Below are 17,071 nucleotides of genomic sequence, written 5' to 3'. Positions count from 1 at the left end.
TAAAAATAATTTTTTGTATAGTTTCAAATGTTAAAAACTTCAAAGACTATATATATATATATATATATATATATATATATATATATATATATATATATATATATATATATATATATATATATACCATTTATTATTTTGCAGTAATCATGCTTTGAAAAATTCACATCAAACAATATTTGCCCTTCATAATGATACTAGCTTGGGTGCCCAGCGTTGCCCGAGTGTTTAGAGGTGTGTGTTGAGCAAAAAAATAAAAATAAAAAGTGGTAGGCAGACAGGCTCGAACCCGTACTGTGAAGGAGGAAAAGAACGTGAAAAAAAAAAAAAAGAAAAACGGGACGTCTTTGCCATTGCATCCATCGCCAAACCGGAAGTAGCGAAGGTTTAAATTGAGGCTAGTCAATCGAAAGAGGTGACGACTTTCGAAAATATCGGCGAAAAAAGCGATCCCTCCCTGTAGAAAAGTAACCAGTTGAGGGTAAAGGAATTAATTAAATTTTATAAAAGTCGATCAAAATAAATGTAGACACAACGTCCGTCCGCAATCGTAGATATTATGATCTAGAGAGTATATGAAGAGTTCTAAGAAACAGTTATCCCCCCCCCCCCGAGACATATAAAAACGCGTGCGCTACTTTTGCCTTTTATATATGTAGATGCTTATAAAGATATTCCTATAATTGTTTACTCTTGATGCTAATAAAATTGAAGTCTCAGAAATATGTATGTCAGGACAAATGCTGAATTTTTCGGAACATAATCATTGCAAAATAATGAATGTGTTATAAATTTACACACAGGCACACGCACGCTTGCTTGCTTGTTTTTGTACTGTCAACCATGACGGAATAGAAGCCTTAAGTAATTCGTAATTTTATTCTTAGCAAATGGAAGTCATTCTTCCAGCTCAGCCCTTAATTCAGTTAAACGAGAGATTGGAGTGGCTTAATATAATCGACTGGCTGATCATGTCATAACCGTGTATCTACAAGGAACATTCCAAAAGTAATGCTTCTTATTTTTATTTTGCTTGTAAGGATCAGAGGGAATTGCAAATTGCATTGTTATGATGACTCAACTTATGTATTCATGACCTGAAAAGTTCATTTCTCTATTGCAGATATTGACGGTATGGGACTCTAAGAAAGCAACCCCTGTCTCTAAAAGTAGAGATGCCTCATTGAATCTATAGCAGAAGTGCATTGAAAATGGTGGTGACTTTATGGAAAAATTAATTCTGGAGGACAAAATGTCGCTTGTTTAATGGTACCACTCTTGTCTTCATAGCTTTTCAACTTCTTGAATTAAAAATAAAAAATTAAGAAACTTTACTTTTGAAAAGATCCTCATATAAATTCATTCTCAACCATATTAATCAATTTGATTTTTCTAAAGACATACATCCTAGAAGATGATAAGTGAGAGTCAATCATGTTGATAACAAAGAAGATTACCATTACTGAGTTTCTATATTTTCAGTTCACGGTCACTGGAAAAGAAATAGCAAAAACTAATTTATTCATACTCAATGCGAGTATAATTCCCAATCGTATTATAATAAGAAGAACCATTCAAAACCAAACCAAGAGACAAATACAGTTGTATTCAATGGTGGATGATTGAGCTCAGGACCATTGAAAACCAAACCAAATAGCAAATACTGTTGAACTCTATGGTTGATTATTCGGTTGTTGAACACCAAACCAAATAGAAATAACAGTTGTACTTCATGGTAGGTGTTTGAGCTCAAGACTATTGAAAACCAAACCCAATGGAAAATACAGTTAGACTCAATAACAAACTAAATGAAAAATACAGTTGGGCGTTTTGATGAATGATTGAGCTCATAGCAATTGAAAACCAAACCAAATAGAAACATACAGTTGTACTCTATGAATAATTATTGAGCTCAGAAAACTAAACCAAATGGCAAATACAGTTGGACTCTATGGTGAATGACTGAGCTCATGACAGATGAAGAACCAAACAAAATGACAAATACAATTAGATTCCATAGTGGGAGGTTTAGCTCAGGACCATTGAAAGCTAAACTAACACAATTGAACTATATGCTAAATTGTTGAGCTCAATTGAACCTCAAACTAAATAAAAACTGTAGTTTTACTCCATGCTGCATGATTGAGCTCAGAACAATTGAAATACAAACTAAATGACAAATACAGTTAGACTTTATTGCAGATAATTGAACTCAGAATCATTCATCACCTAACCAAATGGAAAATACAGCTGTACTCCATAGTGAGTGATTGGGCTCAGAATCATTGGGAAACAAACTAAATAGCAAGCTCAAAACTATTGAAAATCAAGCCACAAGGAAAATATAGTTGGACACCCAACCGAATTGAAAATATAGTTAGACTCCATGGTAGGTTATTGAGCTCATAACTATTGAAAACCAGACCAAATGGCAAATATACACTGCGTGTCAAATTATTAACGAGATAACATTTTTTTAACAGTTTCAGAAACTTACTGGTAGTTTCGTATCAAAAGCTTCAGAAATGCTGAGCTGCGCGTACTGTGAAGTTTTTGTACTGTTCCACACAATGTAAACAACTTGTCATCGTAATTGTTGAATCTACAGTATTTGAGGTGTGTCAAATTATTAACAAAGCAGTTTGTTTCATTAACAAAATGGGTCGTAAAGGTAGTTCGAGTAGTTCTGAAAAGAGTACTATTACAGAACAGCTAGCAAAAGGTAAAACTACCCTCGAAATATAAAAAATGATAGGAAGGTACCATCGAACCGTGAAGAACTTTGTCAAGGACCCTACATAAGTACTTAAGAGAGCTGATAAAGGTAAATCTAGAGTTGTTTCATGCCGTTCTTTAATCCAAATTAAACGTGAAGTTGTTAAAAACCCTGGACAATCAAACCGAGAAGTCTTTGACCAAGCTGGATTGAAGAAGGTTTCAAAAAGTACTCGATGTCGCCTTCTGAAATAAGTCACAAAGTCTGTCAAGCCTGACAAAGCCTCCATTAAAGCAACATCACATATAAAACCGATTGAAATGGGAAGAGAACAACATGAAAACAGATTTTTTCCAAAGTTTTGTTCATGGATGAAGTGTGTGTCACTCTTGATGGCCCATATGGCTGGAGAAAGGGATGGGTCCTAGATGGACGACATCGTCATCAGCGTTTAAGGCGTCAACAGGTGGTGGTGGAATAATGATTTGGGCTAAGATTATTGGAGGTACTTTAGTTGGCTCATGGAGAGTCCCAGAAGGCGTAAAAATGACGTCAAATGCTTACATAGCTTTTTTGAAGGAGCACTTTGAACCATGGCTGAAAAAGCAAAGGTTGGCGTTCAGAAGAACCAATATTTTTATGCAGGATAATGCTCCCTTGCATGCAGCAAGCAAAAGCAAATAGTATTTGCAACAACTGGGGTTTTCTGGACTACGAAAGATGGTGTAGCCTGCGAATTCGCCAGATTTTAATCTAATTGAGAACCTTTGGAGTATCATGAAGCGACGCCTCTATGCAAGTGGACGCCAATTTAAGAGCAGAGATGAGTTGTGGGATGCTCTCCAAGAGGTATCGCAAGGAATAACTGTTGACGAAATCACAAATTTGACTAATTCTGTGGACCAACGTCTTTTACAAGTCATTCATAAGAAAGGATCGCATATCCCCTACTAATTATGTCAACGTAGAAATTGCTATGTAGTTATTGTGTTCTAAGCATTTTTCCTAGTTCATTTAATGTTTGAAAATTATTTCAATAAACAAGTTATGGGTATTTTGTGTTTTTTTCTCAACCTCGTTAATAACTTAACACACTGAAATCAACAGATATTCCTATCTTCTGCCATAGTTTCGCTAATACTGCTTTAAATACTTTTATTTTCTGACTGGAGTCGCTGAATAGTATTGTAAGCACTTTCCCAAAGTTTCATGGATTTTTATTCACTCGTTCCTTAAATATTTAAAAAAAAAAAAAATGTAAACTCGTTAATAATTTGATACACAGTGTAGTTGAACCGAATGGTAGATGATTGAGCTAAAACCATTGAAACCTAAACCCAATGGAAAATACAGTTGTACTTTATGACAAATACACTTGGACTTCATGCTGGTTGAGTGAGCTTAAGACGATTGAACACCAAACCAAATAAAAATAGTTTGACTCTATGCTAAATGCTTAAGTTCAGGGCCATTGTAAAACAAAACAAATAGCAAATACAGTTGGACTGTATGGTTGGTGATTGAGCTCAGGATCACTGAACACCAAATAAATTGGCAAATACATTTCGACCCCATTATGGGTAATTGAACTCATGACAACTGAAAACCAAATCAAATGGAAAATACAGTTGGACTCTATGCTTGATGTTTGAGCTCAGGACCATTGGACACCAAACTTAATAACAAATAATGTTGTACTCTGTGCTGGACAATTGAGGTCAGGACGATTGAAAACCAAATCAAATGGAAAATACTATTGAACTTTATTTTAGGTGATTGAGCTTAGTACTATTGAAAAGCAAACAAAATGGCGAATACACTTGCAATCGATAATTGAAAATCAGAGCAAATTGCAAATAGAGTATGAACCCATTGTAGATTAATCAGCTTAAGACCATTAAAACCAAACCAATTAGACATAATAAATGATTGAGCTCATGGCTATTGAACAAGAAACCAAATAAAAAAAAATTAAAAATGAATTAAAAGAATAAAACTAAATTAAACTTTAAAATAGAGTTGGACTTAAATGTGGATGATTTTTCCTAGGTCCATTGACAAACAAACCTTACATTTTCACCGCAAACAAGGCACAGTGCCACTTTGATGTAGGGGGTTACTATGAGAGATAACTTATAGGGATACAATATAGGGAATTGAACAGTAAGATGTCTGTTCATATTACACTTGAACTTCTGCATGTCAGTACAGTTGGGAAAGTAGGAACCCGGAAGGAAACTCCAAAATGTAGCAGTTCTGGGAAGAAACTATTAGAGTAGAAGGCTTTCTTACATCTAGGGATCTCTACTGTGTAGGGGTGGGACTTTGCTGCTTGTTGGGTTTGTAGGGGCATTTATGTTGAGGGGGTACATCGGAGCATCCACCATTAAAATACTTGTAAAACAGGCAAAGAGATGCAACATTTCATTGATGGAAAAGCGGTTGAAGCCTAGCTGATAGAGCAAGACCTATTAATTTGATGACTCTTTTTTGAACCCTGTCTAAGAGGGAGAGACTTGTAGCAGATGCACCAGCCCAAATGTGGCAACAATACTCCACACATGGGCGAATGGTGGCCTCGTAGAGTTACAGGATACTTTCAGGTGTAAGTAACTTTCTAGCATGGTAGAGAGAGCCCACCTTCTTCGTAGTAGCCTTGGTGATGCCTTCAATGTATCTGTTTCAGCTCATGCTCCCTGTAAATGTTAAGCCGAGGAGTTTGAAAGAAGTACTTTCAGATAATGTATCTTTAGCCATAGCTATTGATGGTTGAGAAGGTTTCTTGTTATTATTAAAGAAAACGAGCTTAGTCTTGGCAGCCTTGAATGTCACCATTCCACTACAGATTGGAGTCTTCCTTTAAAGTTTCCGCCATTGCCTTGGATATGTGTTTATTCGTTTTCTCCTCATGCTTGTTATAGAGCGTGGTATCGTCAGCAAATATTTCCATCTCAGAGACTATTTTATCAGGGAAGTCATTTATGAATATCAGGAATAATAAAAGTCCAAGGATCGACTCCTGAGGTACACCCGCATTTATATCATATTGCTTAGACATACGACCATCGAATACAACCTGGATTCTTCTCTTATTTAAAAAGAATTTGATTATGTTAAGTATTCGTCCAGTAATACCATAGGATCTGATTTTCATGAGAAGAACATGGGGCCATACTCATTTAAAAGCCTTATATATATATATATATATATATATATATATATATATATATATATATATATATATATATATATATATATATATATATATGGTTATTTCCCTCCCATCGCCTGCCTTATCCAGTGCATGGTATATATGTTCAGAGATTACAGTTAGGATATCTGCAGAAGAACGGGCTTGCCTTAATCCATATTGATGGTCAGACAGAAGTTTAGCAATTGTAAGGTGTTGGACTAGAGCTTGATTAATTATAAACTCAAATATTTTAGCGAAAAGCTGAAGAAGGCTAATAGGGCGATAAGTTAATGGGTCAGTTCTTTCGCCAGAATTCTTGTAAACTGGTATCACAGAAACAGTTTTCCAGCAGTCAGGATAGCATGATTCGTTAAGGCATTTGTTGAAGAGTTTGAAGAGAACTGGAGCTACCTCAGCGGAGCATTTTTTTAATAGCACAACCGGCATGAGATCAGGTCCACATGCTTTTGAAGTGTCTAGGTTTTTAAAAATATCATGTACTTGAGAAGGGGCGATTTTCAGATCATTGTGACGATACGTCTCGATTGAGAAATCCCAAAAGGGAATCTATCACAAAACGTATCGTAAAATAAAAATGTGTACGTGCCGGCCGTAGAATGATCACGGCCAAGTAGTACTGTACCCAGATCCTGGACAGTAACTCCGTTGTGGAATGTTCTTAAGAGATTCACAATTGACGAAATACCAAGGAATGAATAACGGAACAACACGGCCATATGTCATTTATTGTGCGTTAAAATTCAATAATCAAGACAAAATATTACAAGGAAATAATAATAAAAGAAAACATGCAGTGACCAACGGGTCAAAAAAAGTGGGAGGGGGGCAACGATAAAGAAAACTGTTCAGATAAACATAGCCTCTTTTCTTTCCTTTCTTTTTTATCTTCTTTTTTCCTCCATGTTGAATAATGATTGAGTCATATGAGGCAGTAGAAATTATTCAAAATAAGAAAAGAACAATTCAGCAAGTCGACATTTATGAAGCATGGGAAAGGGGGGGATGAGACTATATTGAACGATACTTAGGACGTGGATTCAACCGATGGTTAGGCATCTGATAAAAGTAAATATTCCTTGATCTAAATAACGAATATTGGCAAATTGAAATTGACACGCAAGACCAATAGAAAACAGCGTTCACATGGAAGAACCAGTATTATCAATACACACACCTGGCTTTTAGCCTTACCTCTGCTGGACAAATCTTTTCCCGTTGTGTAGCAGAAGCGTTAGCCATGGTCATCCTATATCATTACCTTTTATTTCTGAATATCAATTTTATTTTGCCAACCAAAATGCAAATCAGTTTTTCTTAAAACTTAGAATGATCGTAAAAACATCATATTCACTTCAATTTTAATATAAAACTTAATTTTGAAAGCTAATTTGAGACTTGATATAAAAGTTTTCATCTTTTTTTTTTTTTTTTTTTAGCTAAACTGTTGTGGTGTGGAAGATGGCGATCCTTGTGCAAATACAATAAACACACCTGTCACCGTAAGTTTTGATGAAATGGTTCCTTAATCTCTTATAATTCAGCTTGATTAATACTCCAGTAAACACTCATTAATCTTAGTTAACCGTTAAAGATGTAGGAATACAATTACCTTCCTGGTAACGATCCTGCAGATCACAGGAAAGATTTTTTAGCGGAATTGAACAATAACATTATGAAAATTGATTACTTGGTGAAATTAATAGAGAACGTGACTTACACAAACGGGTTCACCTTTCTCTTCCGTGTCGAGTGACGGAATGAGGGAAGGAAAGAGACAGAAAAGACCTTCGTTTCTAGAAGGTTCAGTAATATACATATGGCATTAATTTGCATAAGAGGACAGAAACTGCTATTGAAAAGGATGAGTTGGAAGCACGAGGTATTTTTTTTATTTTTTTTATTTTATTAAATGCCAGGTGGCACTTCTGGTGCAAGATTTTATATTCTTGTTGCCAGTGTGGTGGTTAATTAAAAAAAAAAGAATCTTAATGATCGGATCGGGGTTTGATTGAATTAACTTTGCTAAAAAGTTTTATCTTTTCTATTTGTTAGACAAGTTGGCTTTGCAACCGTGCTATTGCTTCACAAAGTTTTCTACTTGAAACCAAAACTTAAAATAAACTTCTGTTTGTATGAATAAATATTAACGTTCTTAACAAATTTTGATATACGTTTATTTCGCTTTTAAATAAGATGGAATAGAAAGAAAAATCAATTCGCCTGAAACACTGTGTGTGTGTGCATCTTTTTTCTTTTTTATTTAGACTTTAGTAACGGTCAGAAATGCACAGCATCTTAATGAAACAATATTTAAACTGACCAGATTTTATCCAAGCCAACTTTCCTTTCAAGATAATAAAAAATAATAGTAATAAAACTATACTAATAATAGTTATTAATTTATAAATTATAAATTTTAAGATAGATTAGTAATAAGAAAATTTTATGATTTATAGTGGCTTAAATTTGTCGAACCTAAACCAACGTTTATGAATGCAGCCCGAAAAAAATTTCGTCTTTTAAGTTAAAGAGAATGGTTTTATTTTTATTATAATTTAAAATCTTAAGGGCTTAATATCTACGAAGTGCACATAATCTGTCCCCCGGCATATATGCTTTATAAGATCCTATTATTTCCGATTTTAAATTGGAGGGAATATTTCTATCATTAAGTCGCCAAATATGTTTAAATAAAGAAGTTTGGTTTTTCAAGGAAGGATTTTTAAAGGAGTGCTTATGCGTTGAAATCCTATGTTTAATAAGTCCAGAGGCGGAACCGAAGTAAATTACATTTTGTTTAATATATCTGTTGTCAGCTAGATTAGGAGTGGTATTGGTATGTAATAGGTTTGATTGTATTTGATTGGCAGATCGGTTAATGTGGGTGCTGTTATTGATGAACTGTGTGGTAGAGTTAGAATGTGAGAAGGGATTTGTATGGTTGCTATTAACATAATTTATATTTGGGGTTTGTGACACTGTGCTATTATTATTATTATAGTTTTATTACTATTATTTTTATTATCTTATCTGATATTTTACAATTATTTTCTATTTGATTTTTTTTTTTTTTTTTTTTACAAAGGCATCACATTATCAAGGCCCAGAGGCCACTCAAGGATAAGGGTTAAAGAGTGTACAGTAGAAATTGGGCAATATAGTAATCATTAGTAATGAAAATTTGGTAAATTTGATAACTTATATGGAACGGCTCATCAAGAACTTATTTACTTTAGACTTGAACACAACCATATTGTAGTCAGCCGGAAAGCAGGAAAACGGAAGACAATTCCACAGGCGTGCAGTTCTAATAAAAAAGCTTTGTTCATGGAATCTACGTTTAGGTTTAGGCACAGATAAAGAGTGGGGGAATTATTGATAGTGTTTACAGCTAGACGAGTGTTTCTTGTGAAAGTTTGGCGAGGGGGGACCATAGATTTAAGCTCAGTCGAACACTTTCCATGAAAATAACGATACATCAGAGACAAACTCGCAACATCTCTTCTGTGAGATAGAGGTTGCAAGGAGGAGAAAAGGACATCTCCTACGAGGCTACGAAGTCTATTTTGAACTCTATCAAGGCAGGACAAGTCCTTTCTAGCAGCTCCTGCCCAGATGTGGCAACAGTATTCCATCCTTGGACGTACCTGGCTCTTATATAGATAGAGAATAGCATCAGCAGTGAGATATTTACCGGATCGATAGAAAGATCCCACCATTTTCCCAGCGGCCTTGGCAACAGATTTGATGTACGTGTTCCATTTAAGATCAGGAGTAATGGTCAAGCCCAGAAGCTTGTCAAAACTTGAGGCCTCCAGAAGACGAGAGCCATTTATTTCAATTGATGCCAAATGTGGATTAGAATGTTGATGATGTAAGGAGAGAAGCTTGGTTTTAGATGCATTAAAAGTAACCAGCCACTCTTTTCCCCATTGTACTACATGCTCAACATCAGAGGAGAGAGAATCGGAGAGAACTTGGTCGTTTACTGTCTTAGATGTGGTACCATAAATGGTAGTGTCGTCAGCATAAATGTCTACAAATGATGTAAGGATGTGATTTGGAAGATCATTAATGTAGATCAGGAAAAGAGTTGGGCCCAGGATGGACCCCTGAGGGACACCAGCATTAATACTGTGAGCTTCTGATTTTTGCCCCTCAACTACTACTCTTATGAACCTATCAGAAAGAAATGATTTAATAATTGAGAAGACTTTTCCAGCTATACCATAGCTCGCGATCTTATGAAGTAAACCTTTATGCCATACCCTATCAAAGGCTTTAGATATGTCAAGAGCAATTGCCCTAGAAAGATTGCCACCGTCGAGAGATTTGTTAATCCTATGTGATATAACTGTAAGCACATCTGCTGTAGATCTAGCAGAACGGAAACCATATTGAGTGTCACTAAGAAGGTTATTTTTGTTGAGATGGTTGATTACTTCCGTATTTAACACAGATTCTAGCAACTTACTCATGACGCACAGGAGACTTATTGGCCTGTACTGAGAGGGGGATGAGCGATCACCTGAATTCTTAAATACAGGGCATACTGATGAGATTTTCCAGGGAGATGGGAAACTATTCTCCTTAAGACAACGTTTAAACAGTTTTGTAAGTATGGGCGCTAGTTCAGGTTGAAGTTTTTTGAGTACTATAATTGGAATACCGTCAGGGCCAGTTGCTTTACTGGAATCAAGGTTTTTGATAAGCTTGGCAACATCACGTACAGATATATGTATATCACATAGCGTGTTTTCTGATACAGGAGGAAATATTGGGGGTTGGCGGCCTTGGTCGCAAAGGGTAGAATTAGCTGCAAAGTTCTTGACAAAGAGTTTAGCTTTGTCTGATGCTGACGAGATTACCTCAGGTCCATTGATAATAGTTGGGATGGAGCACACGCTTCTGTTCAGGATTCTGTTTGCTATTTGCCAAAACTGGTGGGAACCAAGCCGCTGCTCAGCTACTTTGGACTTAACAGATTGAGCATACAACTCTCTTGCGTTCCTTATTACTTTCTTACAATGGTTGCTGGCAGTCCTGAAAACGGCTTTAGTTTCCATACATCTATTACGTTTGAAGCAGTGGAAAAAGTGATTTCTGTGCGCAATGGCAGCGGCACATTCTGGAGAGAACCGTGGCTGACTGTTAGGTTTTTGCTGAAACTTTTTCGAGGGTATGAAATGGTCAATACCTACAATTAACCATTCCGTCAGGTCTAATACTTTTATTATCTATTTCACTTTGAATTTATATGTTATTATTTTTATTAATATAAGTTATATAAATATTATAATTATTATTAAAAATAATATTATTTAATTACTATCAATAAGATTCATGTATTACTATTATTGATTTTATTAATATTAATATTCCTAAGCCATTAACTAACTAGCGGTTATCTCCCTTTGAACAGTAAAATCCTTTATTTTTCTATTTGACTATAGTTATCTCCCTTTGTAATTGAAATACTTAAGTTGAATTCAAATCTAACGTTACTAACGATTTTAACTGGTAATACTATTGGCGTTTCCTTTGGAAGTTTGTACATATCAACTTTTTCAAGCATTCATAAACTACATTTAACATCCCAATGAATGCGTTGACGATGATACTTATGAGCTTTAAAAGGCGAACCATTAAAAGGTATATATATTTTTATAAGAAATATTTAAAATATCCCATCTTAATCTTACCTTTCCACCCGATTTTATTTTATTTTTATTTTTATTTTTATTATTATTTTCATTTTATCTTACTTTGCTTATCAACATCAAAAAAGTAAGTATTTTCCTTTATATTTTAAATATTTTCACGTATATCTGCCTTACTTAAAAAAATGCTAGTTTATTTTTGCTGTCTTTAAAAAAACCCATCCAATAGTTTTGCTGATGAGGAGACTTTGTTTAAAAAAACTAAATGATAAAATTATTGTCCAAGACTTAATGTCTATCTCAATAAAAACATCGTTTCCTAAACGATCGTACAATTTATTGATTTTGTTTGTTCTTCCTTGTGAAACCGATTTTTCATCTTTAATTTTAATTACAAATTATCAATCATCTTACTCAATATGTATATATATATATATATATATATATATATATATATATATATATATATATCGAAACGGTTCTGTATGTGGATGGCTATATATATATATATATATATATATATATATATATATATAGAGAGAGAGAGAGAGAGAGAGAGAGAGAGAGAGAGAGAGCCATCCACATACAGAACCGTTTCGATATATATATATATATATATATATATATATATATATCGAAACGGTTCTGTATGTGGATGGCTATATATATATATATATATATATATATATATATATATATATATATATAGAGAGAGAGAGAGAGAGAGAGAGAGAGAGCCATCCACATACAGAACCGTTTCGATGGCCCAAATGACAGTCGGTGTCTCTAGCCATGATGTTATTCGTCTGCTGCTATGCCAGGTAGTGAATTAACAATGTTTTCACATTGTCCAAACACCTAAGCTCAATTTGTTTATACAAAGAGCATCACTTTATACGCTAATAACAGTTTGTATATCACTTCCAATATGCTCAACCCAAAATAGGGAACATGATAGTCGCTCACATACAGTACTTCATCCACATACAGTGTTTCGCTATATCACAGCTCATCAGTGTGGCTAGATAAGCAACTACCTCAAGCCAAGATTGAAACTCGACCGTGCAAACGACAGTCGGCGCCTCTAACTGTTATGCTATTTGGCTGCTATTTGTTTTTACATAAGCAGCAATATGGTGCTACACAGTCATGAGCATGTTTCAGTCAGCTAGTCACTCGTAACTAGAGACCTCTTTGGGCGATACAAAGCAAAGTTTGCAATGAAAGTATCAGGTGTTTCAATCATAGGGAATTAATATCAGGAGGTTCCATCACATATAAAAAATAAAAACATGTTGTTAAAAATAGGAACAAGGAATAAGATTTGGTTGTATGGAAAGAAGGTGTGGATTAGGGTCTGTCTTGAGATATAGGAATAAAGAGGAAATGATGGGGGTTAAAAAAACAGAAATAGAGATAATAATAGATTGGAAAGAAAGGTATATGCATGCATGTGTGATAGCAGCTCTAAATCTTAAACACTCTAGTGTGTATAGGGTCAACTGTGACAACTATTGGAATATCTATGTGAAAAGGGGTTTAAGGTTAATCGGAATTATTCTGTTATAAAGCTGATTAAACCCCTTTTCATATAGATATTTCAAAAAGTTGTTGAATTCACATTCCCCTGCTAATTGACTTGATATGCACTAGTTTGTTTAAGATTTAGAGTGGCTATCACACACGCATACATATACCTTTCTTTCCAGTTTTTTATTGTCTCTATCTCTGTGTTTTTTAAGGTTGAGTAAAGATGAGGAACAAAGTGATGAGGGAGGAGTAGGGGGAAGGGAGTGCGCTAAAAGTCACTAGTAAGGGGAGGCGATGGATTTTAAAGTTTAGGTTAGTTTAGTTAGGGGAAGGGGGTTAGTTATCGCGATTTATTTTTTCCTTTTTTTTTTCAATGTTTTTGCTTATATTGGGGTTATATGTCATGGGTATTAACTTGAGAATTCTCAAATGCAATTAAAAAATTAAAAATATTTAAGGTAAGAATGATCCAAATTTATTAAGATTTAATGTTGAACTTGTATAGAGAGAAGGCAATTATAATAGACCCCCTATTTGTAGGGGAAAATAATACTCTAGAAGGGAAAGACCAAGAGGATATTTTTTGATATTAAGATTGAAATGTGGGGGGAAGGGGCGGTGGTTACTGATAAATTTAAATTTAGGCTTTAATTGAAGAAGATGATAAATTGATTATGGGTATGAATATTTGTTATTATTCATATCAACATTGTTATGGATAGGTTGGTTGCTGGATAGGTTCAATAGTACAAGGTGGGTGGGGGAGTGTAGTCAGGTGGTCTGAGTATTCTGTTTCTATTCTACCATTATAAAATAAATGTAGTGATGGAGAGAGTGAATGGGAGAAAATCCTTATAGCTGAGGTCTAGTGGGATAGTAGGCAAAGTGGGAGTTATATAGATGGCCAGCTTTATCTGTGCCTAAACGTAAACGTAGATTCCATGAACAAAGTTTCTTTCTTAGAACTGCATGCCCGTGGAACTGTCTTCCATTTTCCTGCTTTCCAGCTGACTACAATACGGTTGTCTTCAAGTCCAATGTAAACAAGTTCTTGATAAGCCGTTCCCCTTAAGTTAACAAATTTACTGAATTTCCATTACTGACAATTACTATATTGTCCAATTGACTACTGTACACTCTTTAACCCTTATTCTCGAGTGGCTCTAGGGCCTTGATAAGTGGTGAAGCCTATGTAAAAAAAATAAAAAAGAGTACACTGGTTGAATTACCTAAAAAAAAAAATGAGGTTATCCAGTGTTAGATACTCAATGTTAGATTGGGCATGTGAGAGAGATTAGCCAACCAATCATAGCAATGGAGAGGAATTGTAATTATGGAGGCAGGTAGATTTGATGTCAGAACGCTGATCTAAAGGGTTACAGATATTAGTCCTGGTTTGGAGGAGGTTTAATGGCTGAGTTTCCAATGTTTCCATATTTAAATTTTCTTTTGTGCCTGCATCTGGATATTATTTCTGATTTAGAATTCACGCTATTTAATTTTTCTGGTGCTGTTATAATGGTTGTGGCCTCTACATTGCAGAGGAGGCAATATTGTGAACCTGGGCTGTACGATGTAGGCTTTCTTGATATTTTCCATTTTAAGGAGAAATTTGTATTATTTTCTTTTAAGTGTTTTACTAGGTTAGAGAGGGTAGTTTTCACCTTAGGCGTTTCACTAGAGAATGATTGCAAGTGGTTAAGTATTCTAGTTTTTATCGGAATGGAGGATAGTCGTATGTATGTGTGTATTTTTGCATTGGAACGTGATATACTCTGGAGGTCTAATGTCTATGCGGGAATTAGTTGAGTTCAGGTAGATTGTTCATTGCGTGATTTAGTTATGTCTATTCTTACTGGCTGCGGGATTGATTGTTCGGTAAATATGCCATTATTTGTTAAGTATCATTGCGGATAGTTCTAGTCATTTGGGTTTGACTGATTAGAGGGTTGTCTGCTGTGGTGAGGGGAAATTCTATCACTATGCATGAGTATATGATGTCTGAGTGCATACAATTATTCTCTAGTGGGCAATTTTCAGGGGCATTACAGTTATAGTTAGGGTATGTTGGGTTTGAGGTGTTGTTGATATTTTGCTGTGCAGATTTTACTTTTTATTATTAGAGTTTACAATTGTTGGGATGAGTGGAGAAGAAGATTTGGATGGAATTTTTCTTTAGGATTGCGCTGTATTTGTGAGGATGTTTAAATGAGTTTTCTATTATCTGGAAGAATTCTTTAGTGATATTGGCTTTTACCCTCCTGTTGTATAGTGGATTGAACCAGATGTTCTTTCTTTTAATTCTTTTTTTGGTGAGAATTTGCTCTTTTTATAAGTTATTGTTTATATGGTTATTTTGCTTATAATTATTAGGATTTGGTATTATTGAATTTTTTTTTCTATATTTGCATTTGATCATGTTATGGGTTTTTATGCTTAGGGTGTTGGGATGTTTTTTTTGTTTTTTTTTACTATTATTTGTATTGTACTTTATTTTGTCAGTGTATCCTGAGTTAGCCAGTGCAGTATATATATATATATATCAAAGTAATCTGGGGTGTCTTTTCTTTCCAGAGTTATCAAATTGTATTCATATTTTTTCTGGCTAGTAAAATTAGCCTAATTTCTAATTTGGAGAGGTCTGAATTGTTTGTTTTTTTGCTAGGATAAGTGTTTTGTTTAACAGAATAGGAGAGATAGATTGGTAATAGTTATCTATGTCCAAATTTATGAAGCTTACCTTAGAATTGTTTTTTAGATTTAGGAACCATTCTATAACATTGAAGATTGCCAGAAGGAGAAACTTATTTTCTTTTTTATAGTGGGGATGAATCTGTGTATGATATTCTCCTTATTTTGCCCAAGTCTGATTTGGAAGGGCAAATCAGTTTGATAGATGGGTTACTTCTAAAGTTAGGTTTATCGTCCTTTAAAGAACATTTTGGAGTAGCTGGGGTTAGAATTTCTGCATGGTTATTTAAATATAGGGTGGTTAGCAAACTGTTTGCTTGGTCATTCGTGGTGTGTACTGAATTAAGGGGTTCTACTTTATAGGATTTGTTTAGTTCATTGTATATTAAGTCTTTACATGTTTGGTAATTCAGTTTGTGATAATTTTTACTATTTAAACTGGGCAAGGAATGAAGTTATCACAGAGGAACGTCTATTTATTTATCAATTTAAAAAAAAAATCTATTTCGATTCCAAAACACTCATTTCTCCCCTGTTATATCAAAGAACCTACTGTTGATTTTATATGCATAGGTTTACGGGTTGTGCAGTGATAATAGCTTGAGAATAAGTTTAAAATAGAAAAGTCAATTATTATGGTTCAATTATGCTTTAAACAGAAACATTTATTTCGAAACGCGTCCCTGTCATATCAAAGAACCTACTGTTGATTTTATATGTCGGGCCTTTCGGTGAGTGTAGTAATAAAACTTCTCGAATGCACTTATGATGTTAGTTGTGTAAGCTGTTGAGTTTAATCAAGATCGCTTCTTCCTTCTTTCATCGGATTATTTCTATTATCGGTTATCAATACTTATCAAAGACATTCCAATACAAAATCTATCTAGGGACACTGACAGGCACTTAAAGTACTTTCGTGTGAAATTTCATAAAAATCGATCCAGCTGTTTTCAAGTCTATAGTAAATGAACTCACACACACACACACACACACACACACACACACACACACACACACACACACGCACGCACGCACGCACACACACACACACACACACACACACAGGCAGACATGCATACACACACAGGCACATACACATACACACACACACATACAGGCACACACAAATACACACAGGCACACACACAAGCACACACACATACATACATACACAGGCACACACACACACACACAGAGGCAGACATGCATACACACACAGGCACACACACATACACACACACATACAGGCACACACAAATACAC

General features: G+C 34.8%; 1 protein-coding gene across 3 annotated transcripts in view; it reads left to right on the top strand.

The window, feature by feature from the left end:
• The window catches only part of LOC145293681 (uncharacterized), a 74,723-nt gene that overhangs the window by 56,337 nt on the left and 1,315 nt on the right, over window positions 1–17,071 (top strand). For all 3 annotated transcript variants that reach the window (XM_080140075.1, XM_080140077.1, XM_080140078.1), the window contains exon 8: window positions 7,364–7,426. In XM_080140075.1, coding sequence (XP_079996201.1) covers window positions 7,364–7,426 — 63 coding nt within the window. The remainder of the gene's footprint in view (window positions 1–7,363; window positions 7,427–17,071) is intronic.

The sequence above is a fragment of the Euprymna scolopes genome, chromosome 15, assembly GCF_053919585.1.
Source record: "Euprymna scolopes isolate OS-2025 chromosome 15, ASM5391958v1, whole genome shotgun sequence".
Lineage (NCBI taxonomy): Eukaryota > Metazoa > Mollusca > Cephalopoda > Sepiida > Sepiolidae > Euprymna > Euprymna scolopes.
This window is presented reverse-complemented; position numbering and strand designations above follow the sequence as displayed.